At 49.9% G+C, this 22,494-nt stretch overlaps 6 protein-coding genes across 6 annotated transcripts; 5 read left to right on the top strand and 1 right to left on the bottom strand.

Moving 5' to 3' along the window:
• Positions 1 to 804: 804 nt before the first annotated feature.
• On the top strand, positions 805 to 2,061 carry N7466_004277 (trafficking protein particle complex subunit 13; the record flags this gene model as incomplete). Its single annotated transcript, XM_057163674.1, has 4 exons — positions 805 to 871; positions 932 to 938; positions 999 to 1,122; positions 1,180 to 2,061. 4 exons carry the CDS (start codon positions 805 to 807, stop codon positions 2,059 to 2,061), a joined length of 1,080 nt encoding a protein of 359 aa, XP_057022355.1.
• A 4,101-nt stretch (positions 2,062 to 6,162) lies between these two features.
• Positions 6,163 to 9,715, top strand: N7466_004276 (dDENN domain protein; the record flags this gene model as incomplete). The annotated part of the gene is made up of 4 exons (XM_057163673.1): positions 6,163 to 6,796; positions 6,888 to 9,203; positions 9,263 to 9,514; positions 9,573 to 9,715. 4 exons carry the CDS (start codon positions 6,163 to 6,165, stop codon positions 9,713 to 9,715), a joined length of 3,345 nt encoding a protein of 1,114 aa, XP_057022354.1.
• A 2,088-nt stretch (positions 9,716 to 11,803) lies between these two features.
• Positions 11,804 to 13,993, top strand: N7466_004275 (type I 3-dehydroquinate dehydratase; the record flags this gene model as incomplete). Its single annotated transcript, XM_057163672.1, has 1 exon — positions 11,804 to 13,993. The coding sequence occupies one exon, from the start codon at positions 11,804 to 11,806 to the stop codon at positions 13,991 to 13,993; it is 2,190 nt and encodes a 729-aa protein (XP_057022353.1).
• A 393-nt stretch (positions 13,994 to 14,386) lies between these two features.
• N7466_004274 (FMN-binding negative transcriptional regulator) lies at positions 14,387 to 15,301 on the top strand (the record flags this gene model as incomplete). The annotated part of the gene is made up of 1 exon (XM_057163671.1): positions 14,387 to 15,301. One exon carries the CDS (start codon positions 14,387 to 14,389, stop codon positions 15,299 to 15,301), a length of 915 nt encoding a protein of 304 aa, XP_057022352.1.
• Positions 15,302 to 16,369: 1,068 nt separating this feature from the next.
• N7466_004273 (transcription factor domain-containing protein) lies at positions 16,370 to 19,289 on the top strand (the record flags this gene model as incomplete). Its single annotated transcript, XM_057163670.1, has 6 exons — positions 16,370 to 16,468; positions 16,564 to 16,630; positions 16,696 to 17,185; positions 17,247 to 17,425; positions 17,486 to 18,533; positions 18,611 to 19,289. The coding sequence occupies 6 exons, from the start codon at positions 16,370 to 16,372 to the stop codon at positions 19,287 to 19,289; spliced, it is 2,562 nt and encodes an 853-aa protein (XP_057022351.1).
• A 512-nt stretch (positions 19,290 to 19,801) lies between these two features.
• N7466_004272 (peroxisomal copper amine oxidase) lies at positions 19,802 to 22,046 on the bottom strand (the record flags this gene model as incomplete). The annotated part of the gene is made up of 2 exons (XM_057163669.1): positions 19,802 to 21,795; positions 21,932 to 22,046. The coding sequence occupies 2 exons, from the start codon at positions 22,044 to 22,046 to the stop codon at positions 19,802 to 19,804; spliced, it is 2,109 nt and encodes a 702-aa protein (XP_057022350.1).
• Positions 22,047 to 22,494: the final 448 nt, after the last annotated feature.

The following is a 22,494-nucleotide window of genomic DNA, read 5'->3' as shown; positions in this document are numbered from 1 at the left end:
AAGGACTGTGGGGCATGATTGCGATACCTTCTAGCCCGCCGCTCACTTCCATCTTTGTTAGTTGTTGGTCTGTTTTTCCTGACAGGTTGGTTGGATGGAGGTCCTGGTTTATTGTGAACTTGAAGCATTCGATTGTATTCATCTTGATATGGGGTATCTGTGGTTTTGTTGCGATTCGTTTGCTTGTGACGACTTTTGCCGGTCTTTGATAACTTCGATAAGCGAGCAATCTCATCTTGAGCCTTTGAGTGGGCCAGACTCAGTCTGAGTGCCTCACTATCCATCTTGGCTGTGACTGGACGCGGAAATGGCGCTGGAAATTGCCAAATTGCCAAATTGCCAAATCGCCAAGGCAAACTCAAGGTTCTTGAGCGACGGTTTCGATATCTACTCACAGTTCACTACCCGGGTGGATACTGAAGAGACGCAGAGGGTGAGTGTGGCGTCATTAACAATGAACAGTTGATTTCCGAGTCAATCAGATCGAAGCGTCTCAGTTGGTTTTTTGATAATCAAAGAAAAGTATGGTATGAAAGGAAGTTGAAGGTAAAGAGGAAAAAAGAAAAGGACTCGGAGGTATAGTATGAAAGAAAAACATGACCCAGTGATTGTGATGTAATAAGGGAACATGCATGTGGAATGTGTGTGGGTCAACCCCGGAGAGTTTGCACCGTTTGTTGCTTCCCGTTTGCTATCGCTATCGGTCACATGCAATTGCCAACAACTTGACCTTATCATCATTAACCTGTTGAGGTCCGAAGATGGTCTATTCCACAAATTAGGCTCGACCTCTGCAAATAAATAATGGCGCGCTCCCGAGCTGCATCGAGTGCCGATGCCCCAAAAGAACCCCATGGGGTCTCCCTGAAAGGTGGGCAAATCTGGTGGAGCAACGTTGACGGGCACAGCTGACGGCATTCCTCACATTCAGTATTACGGTAAATTTCATAGCCATATGGAACATATACTACTACAGTGTGATGTCTGACGTCTACTAGACTCTCACGACCTTCGCTGTCTTATCAATCTCCCCTCCCCGCCGCGAACACAAAGATCTCCCCGAAAGCATCGCTAGGCTACCCATCTCCCGATTCCGATGACCAGTTCATAATCACGCCGATCGTGGGTTGATCCCTGTATACTGAACCTGCTCCAAATCTTGGCTAATTTGAGGCGCAGCTCACCCTCCCCCCAGCCTTCGGTTCGGTCTACGTCGGAGAAACTTTTGCTTGTACCCTTAGCGCGAATAACGAAATTGACGACGATGAGACCGGACGGGTCGTGACATCGGTGCGCATTGTGGCTGAGATGCAAACTCCATCATCCGTGGCATCTCTAGAACTTGAGCCGTCGGATGATTCCGCGCAATCTGATGGGTTGAAGATCGGCGAGTCATTGCAGAAGATAGTTCGCTATGATCTCAAAGAGGAAGGAAACCACATCCTTGCAGTCAGTGTGAGCTATTCCGAGACCAGGATTGGTCAGGATGCACAAGCTGCTAGTGGTCGAGTCCGGACTTTCCGCAAATTGTATCAATTTGTCGCGCAACCATGTCTTAGCGTTCGGACCAAGGCTTCAGAGCTGCCGCCATTGGAGGTGAATAATAAGTCGCTCGGTCCATATGGGAAAACACGTTTGGTCCGCTTTGCCTTGGAAGCACAACTGGAAAACGTCGGGGATGGAGCCGTTGTAGTCAAGGTAAGCAATTCATCATCGGGCATGGATTCTCGTTTCAACTGGGTAGTCGGCAGTCTTGGCTTACGCATGCAACAGCAAACCAGATTAATCCCCAAGCCACCGTTCAAATCCCAATCGCTCAACTGGGATGATCTGGATGAGTCGGCATCGGTACCTCCGACATTAAATCCGCGCGACGTGCTGCAGATTGCATTCTTGGTGGAACAGGAAGAAGGTTGCCAGGAGGGCCTGGAAGCTCTCCAGAAGGATTTGAGGCGGGACGGGCGTGCCACTCTCGGCCAGTTGTCGATTGAATGGCGTGGAGCCATGGGGGACAAGGGCTTCCTTACCACGGGCAATCTTATGAGCCGGAAACGCACATGAAACACGGTGTGAGCCTGAATGGAATGTTTTATGCTAGCATACGACGACATGCTGGCCGAGTCCCCCGATGCATCTAACCGATTTGGCTGCTGGGCACGAGTGGATCATGAGCAACTTGTGGGGGCTTGAATCTAGAACACGTATATACTAACATTGTTCCAATGAACCGGAAATTCATCGGGCAGCATTTGTAACAAAGTAGTCCACCCAGGTGCTGAATTACGCACAGTGAGCCTACTTCTATCTGAAACCTTTTACACCACAAACAAAACAATTTAGCTTGAGACATTACTCCAAACTTTGATTCAGGTACAAGGCTTGAGTTGTACAAAGATTTAGCCCTGGGGAACTAAGTAGTATCTGCCGAGCCGCACCCTACCGTCAGTCCCTGGCGCCACAAGCATGGGGCGCGGAAGGCGGCTTTTGCCATGCAGCTCTTTTCACGGTCCAGGCTTGAATAGTGGATCTCCCACGGGTTTCTGGCTATTATGAAAATGTCAACCTGTAAAACATAGAGGTATTTTTTTTTTCTCATATCATATTTCTACAGTTGGCAACAAAGAGTGGGCATGCAGATCTAGTCCATGATCGACCCCTAAGGTGTGTACATACAACAGGGGTCGTTATGTACAGGACAGAGTCTAGACCCCATAGCCCCCCCCACCCGATGAACATAGCGTGGATCCAACCCACAGGGCACTTTTTCTTTTCAGCTCCAGGTCTGTTGTAGACACGTTGTTTACCCAATAATCATTCAAGGGTACGATATCATGGGTTTCTGGCTATAATACAAAGACCTCCTGAACTGTCCCCTTTTTCGACGCAGTTTTCTGCTAGAGCTGCCCAAGTGTTACATAATTGTATAGGACTCCCCCACTTTGATTGGAATCCACATTCCCTGCTTCTGTTTATAAGCACTGCTGATTTGGGCATTGGCAAATTGCCCACCGCTTCTTTGCTTGTTGAACACCCCCATGCAAGATTAAGTACGAAGGACAGGTGCAGGTTGGGATAACCTTGCCGTAGCCCTGTCGCATGCATAGATACGAAAAGGGCTACCGGTGCATCAGCACCCGACACGCTACACGTAAGGTTCGCTTGCTAGTCCTTGGCCTGTGTTACTGTGGCGGGCCAAGGGCGTTTTGGAAAATTTCTCCCCCACTAATCACTGATTTTGACGATGAGACAAACGTAATGTAAAGGTGGGCACGCAGAATCCGTAGACATCAGGTAAGGGAGCCCAGAGGAGCCCAGGTGATACATAGCAAAGGAGTTTGAGGAATAGTATGGATTCAATAAGGAAGTACAGATTCAACATTTGAAATGTTGGCACATGTGAGCTTTATACGGATAGACCTCTTTGGGGGTTTGTCACTTGCCGCTTTTGCAATTCTAATCAATGTCACAAGAGGGAAAATGGAATCTAGAAAACCGACAGTGCACTTCATTAGATGATCATAGAGATCATGGCTCCATGGCTTAGGTACATAGTATCTAGTAAGAATCAATTTATCCGACCGGTAGTAGCCAAGCGGTTAAGGCGACATGTTTAGTAGGTATAACTTTTGTAACAGGACCGCGCAAGTTGGGCTTGCATTTATGTTTCAAACAAAGAGTCAAGCTTTTTTCTAGATGTTGAAGACTTCTCATTCAACCTCATACATCGTCTTCAGTTCTTGTGTTTGAGTTTGAGTTTTATTTCTTATTTTGCTCCATTCCAAGGTTCTTCCCGCCTTGAAGCCTTCAGAAGGAATCTGGGCCTATGGATTATACAACGTTAAAGCAGCAGCCCTCTCGGGAGGACATTCCACGGGTATTTCCGTATGGGTATAAAATGTATAGAGGTTCATGTGTTTTATATGTGTTTTGTACTCTGTACACGTACTTTCTGCATGGTAATTTTAACTTTGGGCTTCCGAAAGGAACGCCCCACGGTCGGTACACTTACACCTTTTGAAATCCCAATGAGAATTTCACCCCTCAATTACTCCACCTTCATCCACATTCGGTAGGGATCGGTTCCCCCAGAGGCACAGGCCTCCACTTTCGTTGACTCCTGACTCAAATTCCAACGTGCACATGTGTTACGATGTAGTTGACCTTGATGGGAAACTCAGCAAAGGATGAGCATGTAGGTTCTTAAGTGTTATGTATGAAGAGATTGACTATTCAATAGATGTTACATATAAAGACAAGGATCTCTTTTCTTTTTAGACTAGCATCCGATCCGTGGATCGGACTATCTATGATTTGTGCATGGAATCAGTCACTGATATGCAACGGTTGAAAGCTGCGGAAGTCTCCGACAATTTTTTCTCTTTTCTCCCCTTCCACCCCCAGAAACCCCTATCATCATCTTCTCATGTGAGCGCAATCCCAATCTGCCGAAATTGCCCAGGCATTCTCTTTTGCCCGGTGCATAGTTTCCGTGGCAAGAATAAATAGCATTGTACGGAGTACGGGAGAAGCAATCTCACCTAAAAAAAGGGATCGGCGTTCTCTCAAAAACGCCATGTCTCACGGAAGGGATCAAAGTGACGTGCCTATAGCCCGCCCCCAAAAATACGATATTGGTAAAGTCCCGACGAACCATTCAGAATGATTTTGTAGTTTGAGCGTTGGAAAAGATTCAATTTCCAGGGGTTGTGCATGAGCTGCGATATCGCTTGGCAAGAGGACCTTGAATTTATGCTAATGGACCTCAACCGTGGAACGCGGCCCCAGTGCTTGGGGATCGTATGGGAACCCAACGGGTTGGATGGATTGTAATGGAGAAGGTCCTAGAACTTGAGCTCCACTGACCCAAACAGCTAATGTGAATCAGTTTAGTTGTTTGGTGGAGACCTTTCAAATGTTCTTTCTTTTTTTTTCGTGGAGATTGGAACTGGAACACCTGCATTATATTATTTAGCAAATTTACGAAGACATCTAGAACCAATTGAGACGCTTTCTGTATTATCTATGTCTCCTCGTGCTCAAAATCTATTAATCTTTTTAGTCGTCAATCTTTTCCCTGAGGGTCTGGGATCCTTTGAAACCGGCCAGTTACAGCGTTGGAGTGCAATTGCCTGCAGGATGCTCTCCCGTGTCAGACTCTTGTGCAGCCATGGCCGATCTCTAAGGTATGATAAACCCCTAGCCCTAGGTACCAAAGTGTAACGTGAAGACTTTTGTCTGATGCTTGAAAGGGACCTCTTTCGGATGATACTTAAAAGGCAAGTCTTTCGTCTGATATCTTTAGGTATTAGATTTATAGGGAAATCTTTAAAAAACATAAATAGACATCTTCTCCATACAGCACCTAAGTACCTAAAGATACATTCTATATCCCCATATCCCCATGAACAAATTTTTTCTATTCTCTGATTTGTTTAGTGGGGAATTTTCAAGTTCGGGGCGTGCGTGTGCAGGAGCTAAAAAGTACTTGGTCTGTGCCGAACTAAGCTACTTTACCAGTATCCGCATTACCACTTGGGTACGCAACCATCCGCCCATGTAACTTAATGAGCTAAGGAGAGAAAAAAAAGAAAAGAGAAGAATTGGTATAAGTCAAAGACGAAAGGGAAAAAAAGAGAAATAAAAAAGAAAAGAAAACAGAAAAGCCCCATTCCCCACATTCCTGCTGCATTTCTTTTTTTTCTTATTTTCTGTCCTTTTTTCGTCTTTTTTCTTCAACATCGTCATATCCATTTCTCTCCTTTTTCTTCTCCCTCTCTACCCGTCATTCAATACATACAGGAACATACATCAAACCCACCCCAAAATTGATCTTCACTCCTAAACCCCTCGCCCCTCCTCCCGAAATTCTCCCTCTCTACTCCCCAAGATTGTCCAAAAGTCCTCAATCGATCAATTCCAAAATCCTTGCACGCTTGCTCGTCCACAGCATACGCACCTTTCCTTCCCACCGCCGTTCCGCGACGTTTTCCCTCCCCCCCCCCGCGGCTTTTTTTTTTTAAAAAAAAAAGAAACTGCCAGAACCTATCCACACCCCTGATTGATAAGCTTAGGGATTCTGCAGTCCATGCGGTGACAAGCAAAAGGGTTTTTGGGTGGAACATTGACCAGTCAGGGTAATTGGTCTATCGCAACAACTGCGCAATGTCTACAAGCTCCTTAGAGGGTGCCCCGCTGGCCGATTACTTTTGGATAGCTGGCTTGGACGGATCCGAGGTCTTCGACACATACAAGCGTTTGGGCGAGGAATATCGTATCAATGGCGCTGCATCCCCGGGGCCGGCCCTCGCCGATGCCATTCAGGAAGATGCAGATGCCGAGGAAGAGGATCCCGTCGACGGAGCCTCCCGGCCCACCTCGACTCTGTACACGGGTGCGAGTGTGAGTCGTCGCACCTCTCAACAGCGGCTGTCAACCCTCTCCAGAGACTCGGGACAGACCAATGGCGCCAGCAGCAACCGCAGTAGTGCCACCGTCAAAGGCGCGTCGTCTCTGTTTCGTGCATCCGCGCTGTTTTCGGAGGACTTCGATTTCGACCAGGCTTTGGTTAAATTCGCGTCGGAGAGAGATACCTTTTTGACAGACTTGAATGTGAGCGCCGGCGCCATTACGCAAAATACTCGTCCACGATCGCGGGTGCGGACTCAAAAGATTGTCTCGGATGATTCACCTCAAGGGTCACCCGGTCTCCTTAGATCCGGTATCGGGAGTGTTCGCCGACACATGGCGTTCCGGGATATGAATAGCATGAAAAGACAGCCGTCAATTGCTCGACATGGTATGTGGAATATGTTCGCTTGATTGGCCTTCAGTTCGGCGAATGTGTGATCCATCATTGGTGCATTGCTAACAAGTAATCTCGTCTCCAGCTTCGGTGCGAACATCGCGACGACTAAGTAACTATAACTCAGTAATTCCTGTACCTCAACCGCTTGAATTCTCGCCCTCGATGCATCCATTAAAACGTCGATTCGAACCCGTCCTCCTCGACCGATACCCCACTCGCAACATGTCCGAAGAGCTGCAGCAGCGTGGAAACTTCCCCGATTATGTTCCCATGTTCGCCTTTCCGAATGACATTAATATCGTCTCTTCCGATGAACGTCCACGATCGACTTGGCACGGATTTGCCATGACAACAGATAATGGGTCTAAGCTTCATGCAATTTGCGTGATCATCTGGATTCCTCTCAACCCCCAAGCCGCGGATGAGCTTGAAAAGCGCTGCGAAGAATGGCGCAAAGATAACATGACAGACGAGGAGCGGGAATTGGCCGCGAGTCTGGGAGAAAGATTGGCTTCCGAGCGGGCAAAGTTGTCGCAACTTCTTGCCCAACTACCGAACGTTCCGTCGGGCTCGGAATCCCGTGAGCAACTCGAGGATGAGATTAGTGCGGTTGAGGAGAAGATTGGTCTCATGACAGATCTTCTGCGTCCCGTTCGACATGGCGCAGCTTCAAAGATTGAGGGTCTCACCGATGGCGATACTGGTTTCTGGATTCCGCGAGCATACGGTATCCTTGGCCGAGAGAGCACGATGACCAGCTTCTGGAAGGAATGGTTAAAAGCAATCGTTGTCCCCATGACGGAGAATGCCATTCAGCGTGTGCCTCCTAGTTCACCTCGGATGGGTGTGTGGCAGCCGCTGGAGCGGTATGTGATGAACCTTTGTACAGAGGCATTCTGTCCAATCTCCTCGAAAACACAAGTGGAGCTTGCGATTCGAGAACTGCGGTTGTTTGCTCGGAAAGAGGCGCCTAATGAGCTTCCGGGGTCGCGTAACACTGATCTATACAGCTTGTTCCGAACTCTATCAGTCCCTAACATCATCATCCTTTTCGAGTATGCCCTCACGGAATCCCGCATCATTTTCTTGTCCTCGCATACCTCTATGCTCTATCTTGCGACACGGGCATTGATTGACCTTCTATTTCCACTCCAATGGGCTGGTGTTCTCATCCCGGTTCTGCCTGCACGTCTGATCCAGGCCATCGAAGCACCCTGTCCCTACATTATAGGTATCGAACGCCGCTATGAGAAGGTTGAATTACCCACCGACGACTTTGTTCTGGTGGATTTGGACGCCGACATGATTGAGAGTACTATTCGCCCCACTCCGCTTCCCCGTCATCAGCGCAGGAAACTCTTGTCACTCCTGCAACTGGCCGCACCTCACCACAGCCAATGCGGTGTCCCAACTGGCCCCCCGGCATATGCAATTGAGACCTACCCCTGGGACACTTTCTTGACGGAATCCCCTGCCACCTACAACTCCAAAGCCCCTCCGACCAATCTTGCAAAGTATGTGGGTCTCAACTCCAGCGCATTTGGCTCAGCTGCTGTGGTTCCCAACTCCTACCAGCCACCGATATTCAACACTTTCCTTCACGCGCGACACGAACAAGCGTCCTCGCGAGGTTATTCTTCAAAGAGCTCGGATCGTCCAGGGACGAGTGCAGGATCCAGAGTTGCGACGTCCCCACCTTCGCCGCGAGAGAGCTCTCCAACATCGGGTCACTTCCCTCCGCCCCCTCCTACACCATCTTCGCGCAATGATTCGGGTATGGCCCTACAAGCTTCTTTGCGAGAGAAGCGTTCGGGTCATTTCGATGCTGCATCTCGCAGGAGCTCCTCGTTTGGCATGAACCGACGCCCAAGTGCTCCATTCCTGGGACATACATCTAATTTGTCAGTAACAACGTTGAACACGGATTACGGGACTGGATCTACTTATGCCCCGTCCGTATATGCTCAATCGACCATTGCCGCTTCCACAATTGTCCCCCAGGCTACTGTACAGCCAGCAGGCAATTCCGAGGGCACTTGCTGGATTGAAGGACACTTGCTTCGCATTCAGCCATTTGACGAGAAATCGGTCTGCGCTATCTGCGACGAGCGTGCCGACGAAGGAATGTACAAGTGCACCTCTTGCAAGATGATTGTGCACAATCGCTGCGCCTCTCAAATTTGCCTTGTTTGCGATGCAGCTTTCCATGCTGATCAGGTTCGCGCTGCATTTGTAAGATGCTTTGCTAGCCTGTTTTACACTTACAAGAAGTATCTCGTGCCTACCAGTGGCGATAAGAAGAAATCCGGAATGTTTTACACTTTCAGCATGGATGCTTTCATGAAGAGTCTTCCACATGAGCATGCTGAATACATTGCAGTTCTCCAACAAACACAAGGTAAGCGATGACTTTCGTGTTTCATCAAGGTCCCCGGAGCTAATGTCAAGTTTTTTCAGGATTCAATGAGTTTATCAGTGAGCGAGAACGAGCCAACCCAAAGACCAAGGATTCCAAGATGGCTCTGTTCGATGAAATCGTCCTGTCGAAGCGCAACCGTGGCCGAACATTAATCTTCTCTAGCCGTTCTACCACCGATTTCTTATCTGACACATCCAATCACCTGTGGCGGACCGCGAACGCAACCTTCTTTGCCCCTAGCCGCAGCCAGCAGAACCTCTCCCAGGATTATAGTCGCATCAGCACCCGAGGTGAGCAGTCTTATTCGGTCCCCTGAGATTTATCTTTTGGCTAACAATATGTCAATAGCACCGGCGAAATTGGACACAAGTCTGATGACAGAGCCCCGCATGATTCACGGGGCCCCTCGGGTCTCCAAGACGGCAAATACTGCCCGCAGGAAGCCACTCCCCAAGCTTATGAATGGATTGGCGATCTCTCCTCCCAGTTAATTGGTGTGAATATTCTTCAGAGATCGTCCGGATAGACCCCCTGTAGTCGTGTGGGCCGTCCCTCCTGCATCTTCCCAAACCTGGTCTTTGTTGCCTGGAAAAACAAAACAAAAACAAGCACTCCGGTCTTTGGCTCGGACTCGACTGTCCCGAGAGTAAGGCATCTAGCCCGTGTTTGCCCCAAAGATTGGGCAATGCATGGACGGTGTGTGCCAATCATCTCCGGATGGACGACGCAACCCGGGAAGGACAGACCGCTGGCCGGGCTGAAACTTCTCACCCTTATTTTCTTGCATCTCGATTGATCCAGCTTCACTACCCCTGCCTTGTTTTTCTCTCTCTCCAACCATCTCTCTCTTATCTCTCACCCTCTCTATCTCTCTCACACTCTCTCTCTATTTTGGTTTCCTCTTGCCTGCTTTCTCCGGCACCGAGCCTTGTACTCGGAATAACATTGTTCATGGCCTGCTTTACGCTTGGTAATGCTGTGTCACAAATGCCCTCGAATCTCGATCCTACCTTGAATCTCTCCCTCCCACATGATTTACTTTGCTCTGGCGCGATCACATCCGCCGAAGCACACCACTCGGCCTCTTGTCGGCATGGTATTTTTTTTATTCCCCCAGTCATCGTTTTCTCGTACATAGTGTTTCCCCGGGCTTGATGCCCGGTGGATTGAACAAAACCAAAAGGCGAAATCTAGGCTGGTATTTCTTATTTGCTTGATAAATGGTTTGAATGGGTAGGCAGGTTTCTCCCTACTCTTCTTTTTCCGTCTTTTGTTTTTTTGCTTTTTTTTTGGTTCCGGTTCTTATTCAATACCCCCTTGATTCGGCTGGTATCCTTTTCTCTCGTTTTTCTGTTTGAAGTACAGTGTGGCGAATATTCTCTATTCATTTCTTAACGTTGTGTGATGATACAATGACCCCTTGTCATTTCCGAATCATGGTCACATCGGTTGGATTTTTTGACACGGGTACAGGATAGACATAATCCCGTTATCTGGATGTTTTAATGATGCATTTTGCCTGTGAATATGTCCTGGAATAAATTTTACTCGTGAATAGATCAAAGCTACTACCTAGTACTAGTAGGAATGAGATATGTCATGTTCTGACACGTAGGGCACTGAAGGGGTTTAGGTACCTTATAACCTGTTGGACATTCTCACCTATCAACAAGTAGATCCAATTTGGGCAGTTGTATGAGTGACCACTCAGGATCCAGCATTGGATTTCTTGGTTCAATTTCCGTTTCCATATTTTCTTCAGTCAATAACCCCGGAAGTCATTGGGTCCACTATAAGGGGGATCTCCTTGTAGTTAGACGGAGATTTTCCCCGTATCAGATTGTAGTGTCTGTAACCACAGGGCTATGCTAGGAATCCTGAAAGTAGTAGCATAAGACGTTTATGGTATAAAGTTGACTATTTTTTCTATTCATGAGATTCTTCCAATCAGTCTTCAACTATCACCTTATTTATCTACTTTTTTAGAAATAAATATCTATATATACAAAAATTTCTTAACTGAAGACTTCACATTAAACATGAACCAACAACGGAAAGCTCCCCGAGGTGTTATCAAGCTCCACTCTGATTGGCGGAGAAATGCATCCCCGTCTAATTCTCCCCCGCGCCCCCCGGATGGATCCTCGCATGGTGCATTAGCAACGCGATTTCTTCCATCTCAATGTCGTACTGGTTTCAATGCCGTGGGTACATGGCCATTTTTGCCGCCTCGTGCCCCGTATTAAACTCTATCCATATACCGTGCGGCCGAATGGAATTGACTTGATTTTGACATCGGTTGAACTCCGCGCGCCTTTACCTGGTCCCTAGACTCAAATTTCGCTTGGCCCATGCGACGCGGATACTACTTTCTTGATATCCGTGCTTCCTCCGTCACCCCCCCCCCCCCCTTCTCGTCAATAAGCAAAAGCCATTAAGCCCTTCTGCGTGGCGTGGGGAAAAGCTTCTCAAACCCCTTGACATCCTGACCATTTGCCGCCTCGAACTTCTTTCGCATCTGGAACATCCGGCCCGTCTTGAAAACCCCCAAGTATGAAAACACTTGTGTCTGCTATGCGATGATGCCTACAGCCCTCCAGCCCATGGCGACGCCGTTGCTTGACGAAACTACCATCGCCTCCTTACCACAACCGAGCCCCCCTACCGCCAACAACAATGCTGCTACCTCCGCCTTCAATATTTCCACATTAGTCAACCCCCCGGTGCTTCCGTCAACTCAGAACAATGGACATGTCGCATCACCGTCCGATAACACGACCAGTACCATTGTCGTTGTGTTTGGTCCGAATCAAGACCATATTGTGCATATGGTGGCAGAGGTGCTTGGGAAACCATGGACTACAGAGACATCTCTGGCCACTCTTAATAGAGTCGGTGATGTGATTGTGGTCGGAGTTTGGGCGCAAAATCTACAACGCAGTCTGGAGGGATGTGACCGGTCGTCGCTTGTGATAATCAACACCCATAGTGTGGAGGACGGATCCGCGCCGGACGATCAGCTGTCGGAAACCTGCGACTATGAATTTTTGTACTCGCACAGTCCATTCCTGCGACGGGATCTCACTCGCTTTTTGTCGTTGATTTTGGGCCAGACGAGACCGCATGAGGATCTCCGCACAAAGACCCGCACCAATTTCATTTCCACAACTTTCCCGGACGTTCATGCTGCGCTACCCAATTTGGATATTCTTTCCGTTGGCTCAGATGCGGTGGAGATCCGTGTGGATTTGCTAGTCGAGCCTGGAATAAATGGAAATGGAGCAGGCTCAGTGCCGAGTCTTAGATATGTGGGCCAGCAATTGATGTTGCTCCGCCAGCATACCGAACTGCCCATCATATTTACCACAAGATGTACCAAGGAAAATGGAAAATTCCCCATGGAAGATCCCGTTCTGTTTTACAAGTACCTGCGACGAGCGATCCAGTGGGGTGTCGAGTACGTCGATGTGGAATTATGGCTTCCGGAGAATATCCGCCGGCAGCTTGCCCAAGCCAAAGGCCACAGTACCATTATGTCGGCTTTCCACGATTTTTCAGGAACCTGGAAGTGGACATCCCCTGAGGCCCAGCGCATCTTTGACGAGAGCACAAAGTATGCCGATATCGTCAAGATGATTGCTATGGTCTCGACAATGGAAGAAAACTACGAGCTGGAGTATTTCCGGTCAACTATCAAAAACCGCGGTACAGGCCCGTTGTTATCGGCCGTGAACATGGGCCAGCTGGGCCAGCTCTCCCGTGCGCTCAATACCGTCTTCTCCCCCATCACCCACCCTCTTCTTCCTATGATTGCAGCCCCGGGTCAGTTAACCGCGGCCGAGATCAACGAGGCCCTCCATATTATGGGCCAATTGCCCAAGCGCGATTTCTACGCCATCGGCTCATTCCGCGCGACGCCGCACTCCATGTTCATGGAGAAATGTCTCAACGAGCTAGGCTTGCCGCACTCATTTAACTCCATCGATCGTGGTCCCAAGGGCTCAATGGAGGCCGTGATCATGTCCCCCCAATTCGGCGGCGCCTCAGTAAACCCTCCCATCCCCAGTTCTACAACCTATATCCCCGCCATCAGCGACGCGGCCCGTGCTATCGGGCTCGTCGACACCATAGCCATGAACATAGCCGGCGACGGCTCAGTCTCAGGCACAGGCTCGGCTTCGGGCTCAGCGTCCCCGCCCAACGGCACAGGCACCCCGCATTTCATCGGCGAAAATACCGCCTGGAAGGGCATCCGCGCGACCCTCACACGCGACCATGTCCCCTCTGCATACCGCGGCCGAGCCGCAATTATCTTAGCTGGATCCGAGACAGACGCCTCTGCCGCCATCTTTGCGCTCCGCAATCTAGAGGTTGGCCCTATTTACACGGTCGGATTCAAGGCTTCCGGCCCTCTGGCTGGCGGCCTGCAACCCTTCACATCCATTCAGTCTGTCAAATTGGTCGAGCAGCCATTTGTTATCGTCTCGGCACTCCCACCGGAGAAATCGCTATTGGTTCAGCCGCTTTTGCGCCATTATCGTAGTAACGGTCGGTTGTCGCCGACTGCCACCCGCGGTAAAGTCTATCTGGATTTGACTACTGGGTCTCGGAAGGGTGATCCCCTTGCCGTGGCTGCTAGTGCTGGGTGGACTGCTTATGGGTCGGAGGATGTTAGTGCGTGGACTACGGTTGAGACGTTGCGGTTGTTGGTTGGGCAGAATGTGCCGTTTGACTTTGTACGCATGGCGTCTGGGCGCTCTCTGTTCTAGCTGTACATGTAGTGGCTAGAATTTGTGGGGAATGTTCTTTGTTTGTCTTCAGTTATCTTTCGGCTTGTGCTTTTGATCTTGCTCTATATACTCTTGTTTTATGTTGATATATTGATGGAGGCGGGGCGATGCAATAGACGTTCCATGTTGGCATCGGTGTCTTGTTTATGTGTAGTTCGAATCGGAATGAACATTTGAAACTCGATGTCAATATCTTATTCCGATGGCCTCAACTTCTCAACGTATATTTTCTGGACTTGCCGTGCCTGACCCGATAAGCCTTATCAGCAAAATCCGGGGTACCCCTCAATTTCCTCCGCATTGCACGCCTCTGACGTTTGTTTTTCGTAAACAACTTGATCACACTCTTCATTAGAAACGCCGAAACAAACAATGCATCTACGCCCCGACCATGCCGTCCGGGACCTCCGAACCCTCCACGCCTTCATCCGCGCACACCCTCTTGGCGTCCTCACCACTTCCCTCCCATCAGAGAACCACCCAACACTCCAATGCAGCCATATACCATGGGTGCTGGACAGCAACCCACCAATCAGCCCCAAGGCAGACCTCGCTGCCAATGCCAATCCGACCAAGCTCGATAATCACCCGCCATTCCTTGGCATAATGCGGGGCCATATTGCCCGTGCAAATCCCCAAAGCAAAGCCATGATCGAAGCCGTCACGGAAGCCCGTGCCAAACGCACATCCTCTTCAGACCCAGATACGGAACAGCCACAGGGCTCAGATCTCTTGCCCGAAGATGTCATGATCGTATTCACCAGCCCGGTGGACCACTACATCACACCGAATTTCTACACGCAGGGCAAAGTGGGAGGGAAAGTTGCGCCGACGTGGAATTACGCCGCTGTGCAGGTCTACGGGCGCGCGCGCATCTACCACGACTCGAACGAGGGGGGTGCATGTACGGGCGAGTTTTTGCGGAGCCAGTTGACTGATCTTGCCTCGTTAGGCGAGGAAGGGGTAATGGGGTTTCGGGATGGCAGTGGCAGTCAAGGCAGTGGCACTAGTAGTCTCGGCGAGGCCGGTGGTGAACATTCACCTTGGAAGATCGCCGAGGCGCCCAAGGAGTACATTGCGACGTTGTTGAAGAACATTGTTGGGATGCGCATTGAGATCACCCGGATCGAGGGCCGTTTCAAGGTTAGCCAGGAACGACCGGGGGTTGATCGGAGCGGGGTGGTGGAGGGGTTGGAGGGGATGCAGAGTGATCGCGCACGAGAGATGGCGGGGTTTGTGAAGAGTGGGTGTGTGGTGTCTACGTCTACGTCTACGTGTGACAAGTGAGACTCTGGAGCTATAAACATTGAATGCATAAACATAGAGTACATAGATATATTATTCCAGGGTTCCTGATATGTGGTCTTTCCCGGTCGGGTATTTTGGTTTTATTTTTTTTTCGTACAGGTTACCAGTTTCGGTGGCTGATTTGCTGCAGTCATACGTGCAGATGTGAAGACCTTCGGTTGGATAAATGCTTATTTGGCGAAGCAAAACGGTGCGTTTTCTGCAAGTCATATTTCTGCAGGGCATTGGCATTGTTTGGGAAATAACCCTCAAGGACTCCGTATTAGGCTTTGGTGCTTGTTTGAAGCCGAATCCGAGCCTATTACGAATTCGTATTCGAGTCACTAACTATTTTCTTCACTCTGGACTCCTGGGCCACTCCGTACCCAAAACAGCATCTGGGGTTGTCGATCCAAGTCGTGCATATTCCCCCGCCGGGCGCTTACATTATACATCTGGTGGTGAGTAGGGTTTTGGGGCTTCACATCCCCGATCCGTGCAGAATGTATTAAGGGACGCTTCGGGGTAATTTGTGGGGAAGAGGGTCTGTGGAAGATTATGCGGGATTTGCAGATTTCCAGATTTTCAGGATTTTAGCATCGTAAAGAAAAAGAAAAAAAGGGAAAGCTTGGGATTCCAAGTGTCGCCATTGTCGCCTCCGATGGGCCGAACCCTAACGGTGGGAAGAGCGAAAAGGTAACGATCCCCGAGGGTCTAGTACCCACGAAATAGATTAAGGGAGATTTCAGGGATTTTAGGGGAAAGACTCAAGAGCTTAGAAAGAACTGAAACTGAATGCTTTTATAATAGTAAAAATGCAAAATGCAACGGATCAAAGGGTAAAAAAAAGAAAGAAATCTAGAGTTTTCCTGGCACAATAACTCCGGCGGCACTTTTAGTAGCTTTTTGGTACTTTTAGTCCCTTGACTTGACACTTTCTCCGCATTTTCCCTTTCTCCACAACTTTTTCCCCTGTTTCTTCCCCCTCAATTAGGATTAGAACTTCACATTGCGCCATATGTTTTCCCCCAATTTATTCCTTCCCTTCTATATTCCCCAAATGTGACCATGTCTCGCCCTCAGGTCAGCATCGACCGGCTTATGCCCCGCCGCGCGACAATCGAACCGCGCGAGGCAATGAACTGCAAATCGTGTCGCAAACGAAAGGTACCGTACGGAAAAAATCAAAACTCAAGAAAAACACAAAAAGAAGAGATCGAGAATGAAAGAAAAAGAATCTAATAATTCTTCCGTCATCCCAGATCAAATGTAATCGCTTGCGACCCAGTTGTGAGGCCTGCAAAGTCTTTCAATGTGCCTGCGTATATGGTGAGTCGTTGGTCCACGGCAAAGACTCGGCCCGCCGATCCCAATCGTCTGATTGTTCTCCGCAGATGCAATCCCCAAAAAACGCGGCCCCAAAACAGATGTGTTAGAAGCTCTCCTCAAGCGCGTGGACGGTCTAGAGAAAAGACTCCAGGATGAAAAGAATCCCATCTCGCCTACATCTCCTGATAAAAAGCCCGAGGAGCAGCTCCCGCTCCCGCTAAGCCAACCAAATGGCCGTCGCAACACTATCGATACCACCTCGACTTTCTCCCCCTACCCCTCCGGGGCCTCCGGGGACTCACGACCTTCAATATCCACCCCTTTGTCGCAGGCAGATCAGTTCCCCAGATCCGCAGGCCATGCTTCATCGCTGAGCTTCTCCCAGCCCTCTCATAGTCAGAATGGTGTCTTGTCCGAAATGCTTTTGGATGCCTACTTTACGCGATTACATGGGAAGCCCTTTTATATTTTGGACGAACCAAGTACGCGACAGCGTCATCAGTTAAATCAACTCCCCGCGCATTTGTCTATGGCTATCTCGGCCATGACGTTAAGGTATGTTGCTTTTTCGCTACTGGGGGATAAAATCAGGATACTAATTGTCATATGCTCTTAGGTACACGCATACGCTTGGCCAACCAGAACAGTCTATACATATGGGTTTGGACGCTGCTTTACAAGCGCGCCGGATCGTTGATGTAGACAATCCTACAGTAGAAGCCTTACAGACTCTGCTCTTATTATCACAGGCTTTCTTTGCCTATGGACTGGGCAAGAAAGCCTATATGACATTTTGTACGGATGCACTAAGACTCCCCCAAATAAATTTGAATCCCCTCGGCTAATTTCAAACAGCAAGTTGCGTGGCAATGGTGGTGGCTTTGGATTTGCTTCGCGAAGTCCCCTCCAAAGCTAGTCTCTCGCTTCAAGAGCGTGAGATGAGGCGTCGGCTATTTTGGTCTGTTTATCTCATGGATCGATTTATTGTATGTGGGTCACGACGCCCGTGTCTCATTTCGGATAACTCCATCGTCTTGCGCCTTCCCTCATGGTCTCCACACGCTGCGGGTCTAAATATGGAAGGGGAGTTATTCCATGTTGGTCCCAACATTCAATACTCGGCGGATTCGCGCCGGAAATCCCCGAGTGCTGCATCCCTACTGATCGACATTACCCGTATCCTTGGGGTGACAAATCGATATTTGGCTGCTGGGGGAGTCAAGGGCGATTCCCATTTCCCTTGGCATGCGCTTTCGAACTTATCCAAGATTAGACAAGAGTTGGATATCTGGGCTGCAGGGACACAGGATGTCTTTGCCTCGATCGAGACATTGTTCGGCCATCGAGAGAGTACCACACTACTACTCAGCAAATTGATCTACCATCTGGTTCACTGTCTCTTGTACCGTCCATTCTTGCCTATCGATCTCGTGGAGCTGAGAGGAACGGGTCAGCACCAGTCATGGCAGATCGAGGCCACTAATCTGTGTTTCTCCCACTCGAATGCCATTGCAGAGCTCGTGGAATTGGGTCGCAATTCTCCGCTGGTTGAATGGCCTGCCTTTGTCGGTTACTGTGTGTGTACCGCTGGTACGGTGCATGTTCATGGCGTACACTACAAAGGCCGTGAGGGCGAGGTCTTCTCATCAAGTGCTGAATTTTTGACCCGCGAGATGCACCAACTGACCTGGCTTCGAAATGCCTGGGCGGGCGTCCAACATCAACGTGAATTGCTTCAAACAATCTACACCTGCCACGCTGAGCTGGTTCGTAATCTCGCGAGCAGCCCAATGCGCTTTTCTCCCGTTTTCCACCTCGAAGACTTCCTCGACAGATATCCTGGTTTGACCCTGGATGGAGCCCATGTCCGGTTATTAGATACAGGGGACGAACTTCGCCCAAGGTAATTATCCCACACTCTCTACACATCCCAGGCGCGCCTCTTTTCTCCGAAATCATACTTATCTTTTCTACCACCAGTGGCCCCAACATGGTCGATCGCCAAGATCAATATTACCGCCCCATGGCACCCCCATTATTCCAAAACCCAGGCTTCTACCCCAACACAAGGCCAACACCCCCGCCTTTCCCATCAAATCAAAGCCCCGACTCCGAAAGACACAATTCCGCCTCTCACTCTATGGTCAATAAACAAACCCAAAATCACAACCCAACATCCCTCTCTCCAACCCTCCAATTCCACCAGCCATCTCCCTCCCTCTCCTCTCTCTTCCCCGTCCAAGGTTCAGGCGACCTATCCCCCGGCACACAAGACACCAACAATCACCTCGCCCTCCCCTTCTCCCCATCAGCATTCGGCCTCTCCCCGCCCGCTTTCCTCACAGACTCCGCATTAAGCATCGCTCCCACCCCTCCATCAAATCCACAATACGCTACCTTCCCCTTCGACACTACCCACGCAAACCACAATGCAACCACCGCTCTGACACCAGGTGCGCAATCACAAACTAGTGGCTCGCATACGGGTGGCAGTGAGACGGGTAGTTTGGAGAAAGATCCCTTCTTGAGTTTGTTGGAGCAGCTTGCTGAGAATGAGCACTCGCAGGGTGGTCCAAGTGAACTTGATTTCTTCCTGGGGAATGTGGACCAGGAGCCGGATATTGATATTAATGTTAATCCGGAGAAGGGTGAACTGTAGCATCGTGATTCCTGTTGTCGCGATCTGTCTGTTGGATCTGGCTTGGCTCGGCTTGGCTTTACTTGGCTTTACTTGGCTGGGCTTGGCTTGACTGGGTCTGGCATGTACTTGTCGGTGCTTGTGCTAGTGCTTATTTTGGGGTTCCAAGGTTGGGGATAAGCTTTTGTCTTGTTCAAATGTTGGGCTGGTGTCTGCGATTCGATACCCACAATATTTTGTGTTGTAAATTTTTTCCTTGCATATATATGTCTTGTTCAAAAAATATAAACGAGCAATGAATTTTTTATCTACAGTGCTGTTGTATACTAGCATATCCAAGGTTGAAGTGAAGTCCTTGAGAATATACATGTATTGATTACTGGATCTGGAGAGACAGGCATTCACGGATAGAATGTTTTTTTTTTTGGAAAAAAAAGATGAATTCAAAGGAAAAGTGCTATTTACAAAGTATGTTCAGTCCAGGCGTATCATATATAACCATCATTTTTTAGCTTTTTTTTCTCCAAAAACCCTTACAGTCTTGACGAGCTAGCAGGGGCATTTGCGGCACAACAAGACGAAGCAAAGGCCTCCTTGGACTGGGTATCAACACAGATAGCAGAAGGAGGAACCCAAAGACCGGGATTCTTCTCGTGGAAATTAGAGGCACGGAGCATAATGCTAACCGGCTCAGCAGGCATGACAGGGAAATCCTCAGTGCGAGGGAAATGAGTCAATCCAAACTGGAGGTAGACAACAATATCGGTATTCTCGATACTCTCGTTCCGCTTGGCCCAATCGACGATCGTCGAGTTGTGCGGGTGTCCCTCCTCACCGGTCGACTGGCACACATAGTCACCAGCAGGGAAGAGCTCGTAATCCTTGTAGGGGGTGACCCAGAGCGGCTTGCGGGCGAATCCAGCACGGTTGTAGACTGTGCTGCCGGGCTTAGCGAGCAGCGGCGGGCAGTTGTTGTTGACGATCTTGTAGCCGACGGGCTTCTTGGCGACGGCGTTCATGCGGTTAGGATTAATGATGTCCCATGTGCGGTTGGTCTCGTAGCAGTAATCGGCCGCGCCCTCGAGAGATGTGCGCAGCAGAGTCTTCTTGCTGTAGAAGGCGTTTCCGTAGGGGTTTTCGGGCGAGCCGACGGCGGCCTCGGAGGAGACGGCGTCGTTTTGCACGACGGAGTTGTTGGGTCCGTCGATCTCGGGGTCAATGCGCAGCGAGAAGATGTGTTGGTGGTTGTGCGCGGTGATCTGGGGGGCAACCTGTGTGCCGTAGGGTGCTGCTTCCTCCGTCGGGTGCAGGCAGTAGGTGTTTAGCATGCCGGTCAGCTTCATCTCGAGCTTGTAGGTTCCGTCTAGCGTGAAGGTGTGGTAGAAGCCGTATTCGTAGTTGGCGGCTGTGATGATCTGGGAGACGATGAGCTTGCGGTCGCGGGCTGAGATCACCGTGCCGTCGCGGTAGTCGGTGTGCTTGTATAGGAGGCCGTTGTCTTCCTCGTGGATGCAGATGGCGTTTTTGATCACGGCGGCTTCGCCGTTGGCTGTTGACATGATTCCGTCCATGTAGTGGATTGCGCCCTTGCAATCGCAACCCAGCTTGAGGGAGTTGGTCATGAGACCCGTGCCGTACTCGCCGACATCGAAGGCGTGCTTCTTGTGGTGGGGTCCTTCGGGGGCGCCGTAGGGCACGACCATCTCGACGACACTGATGCGGTTGAAGAGGGTGCGCTCGCGGTCCTCGTACATGTCGTGTGTGCGCACGTCGGAGATGACGATACCTTCGCGGTAGTTGAAGCCGATGTGCATCTTGAAGTTGGCCCAAGAGAGCTCGTTGCCGCGCACCTTGAAGGAGACGCCCTGGGGCTGGGTGATGTCGATGGGCTTGAGGCGGTCGTGGTTGTACTTGTCACCAATGTACTGGGGGAGGTAGTTGTGTTCCTTGAGAGGCACGGCGGTGCGCTCACCGTTCACGAGACGAACGTCAACGCTGAGGACCTCTTCCTTCTCGGTATCGGCCACAACTGTGAAGTCCAATGGGTGGGCATATTGGTTGTCGAACTCCTCGGCGCGGTAGTAGGCCAATCCTTGTTGCAGACGGTGCTCGAGGCCCCAGCGCTCATCGATACCGATGGCCCAGGCGTCAATGAAGACCTTGGACATATCGGTGATGCCGAGCTCGGCACAGGCGCGGATCACGCGGGAATCCTTGCGGGAGATGCGCTCCATGATATCCAGATCCTCGAGGGTGAGAGTAGGCTGGACATCCTTTGTTTGCTTCCATAGCTCGACCTTGCCGGTGACCAGGTTGACGACGACCTCGGCGACGGCCTTGGTCTCGCGCTCAATGATAATGGCAAAACAGCGGCGATCGGGGGCAGGGATCTTTCCAGCGCGGAAGGCCTGGTATTCGGCCTTGGCGGGCTCGCGCAATGTGAGGCAGTTGAATTTGATGGTCTTGGGGCTGGCATATTCGCGGATAAGCTTGGCAGCCAAGGGGATTTCCTTGATTGAAAGCTGGTCTGCATGGTGATTGTGAAATTAGTGCACGTTCGTGAAATATATATGCTAGATCTTTTCGAATGATGCTCGCAAAACGCAATCTTCTTTTTTTTGTTTTTTTTTCAAATGTTCAATCTTCTTGGTATGTGCACGTACCTAGCGGGTGGGGAGTTCCCTGCGGGAGCATAGCAGTTGCAGCAACGCTATCATAGTCTCCCTCCCGGAAAATGGTATAACCCGGGATGGACGTGGTATCAGGGGCAGACGCCATGGTGTAGAGAAATAAGGCAAAGATTGACTTGATGAAGCTGTAACCAGAAAATTCTCATAGGCCAAGGTTCCGTCCAAGACCTTATATAGTGCTCCAACCACTTTTATCAGATCAATAGGAAGCCGCATGGACATTCCCAATTAGGCAGTCGAGACGTTGTCCAGACCAGATAAGTGTGTGGGCGACTCTACCCGAGTTGACGCTTCCCGTGGTTTGCTCCTTTGGGCAAAAGCCTGGAGAAGATGTACGGCATCCCGTTAGACGTGCATTTATCCCGTAATATCTTTTGCGTAAAAGATCGTTTAACTTCTTTGACGTGCGGCAATGTGCGCCAATCAGACCTTTGCACTTGGATGTACTCTCCGAACAAGCATGAGGGCACATAAGCATTCACCGATCGGGCAGTTTAAACCTGGACCCCCGTATGTCATGTGGTCTCTGATCAATT

This window comes from Penicillium verhagenii (genome assembly GCF_028828195.1).
Source record: "Penicillium verhagenii strain IBT 33310 chromosome Unknown utg000005l_segment0_segment0, whole genome shotgun sequence".
In the NCBI taxonomy this organism is placed as follows: Eukaryota; Fungi; Ascomycota; class Eurotiomycetes; order Eurotiales; family Aspergillaceae; genus Penicillium; species Penicillium verhagenii.
The sequence above is the reverse complement of the archived record's forward strand: the minus strand, read 5'-3'. Positions and strand labels throughout refer to the sequence as shown.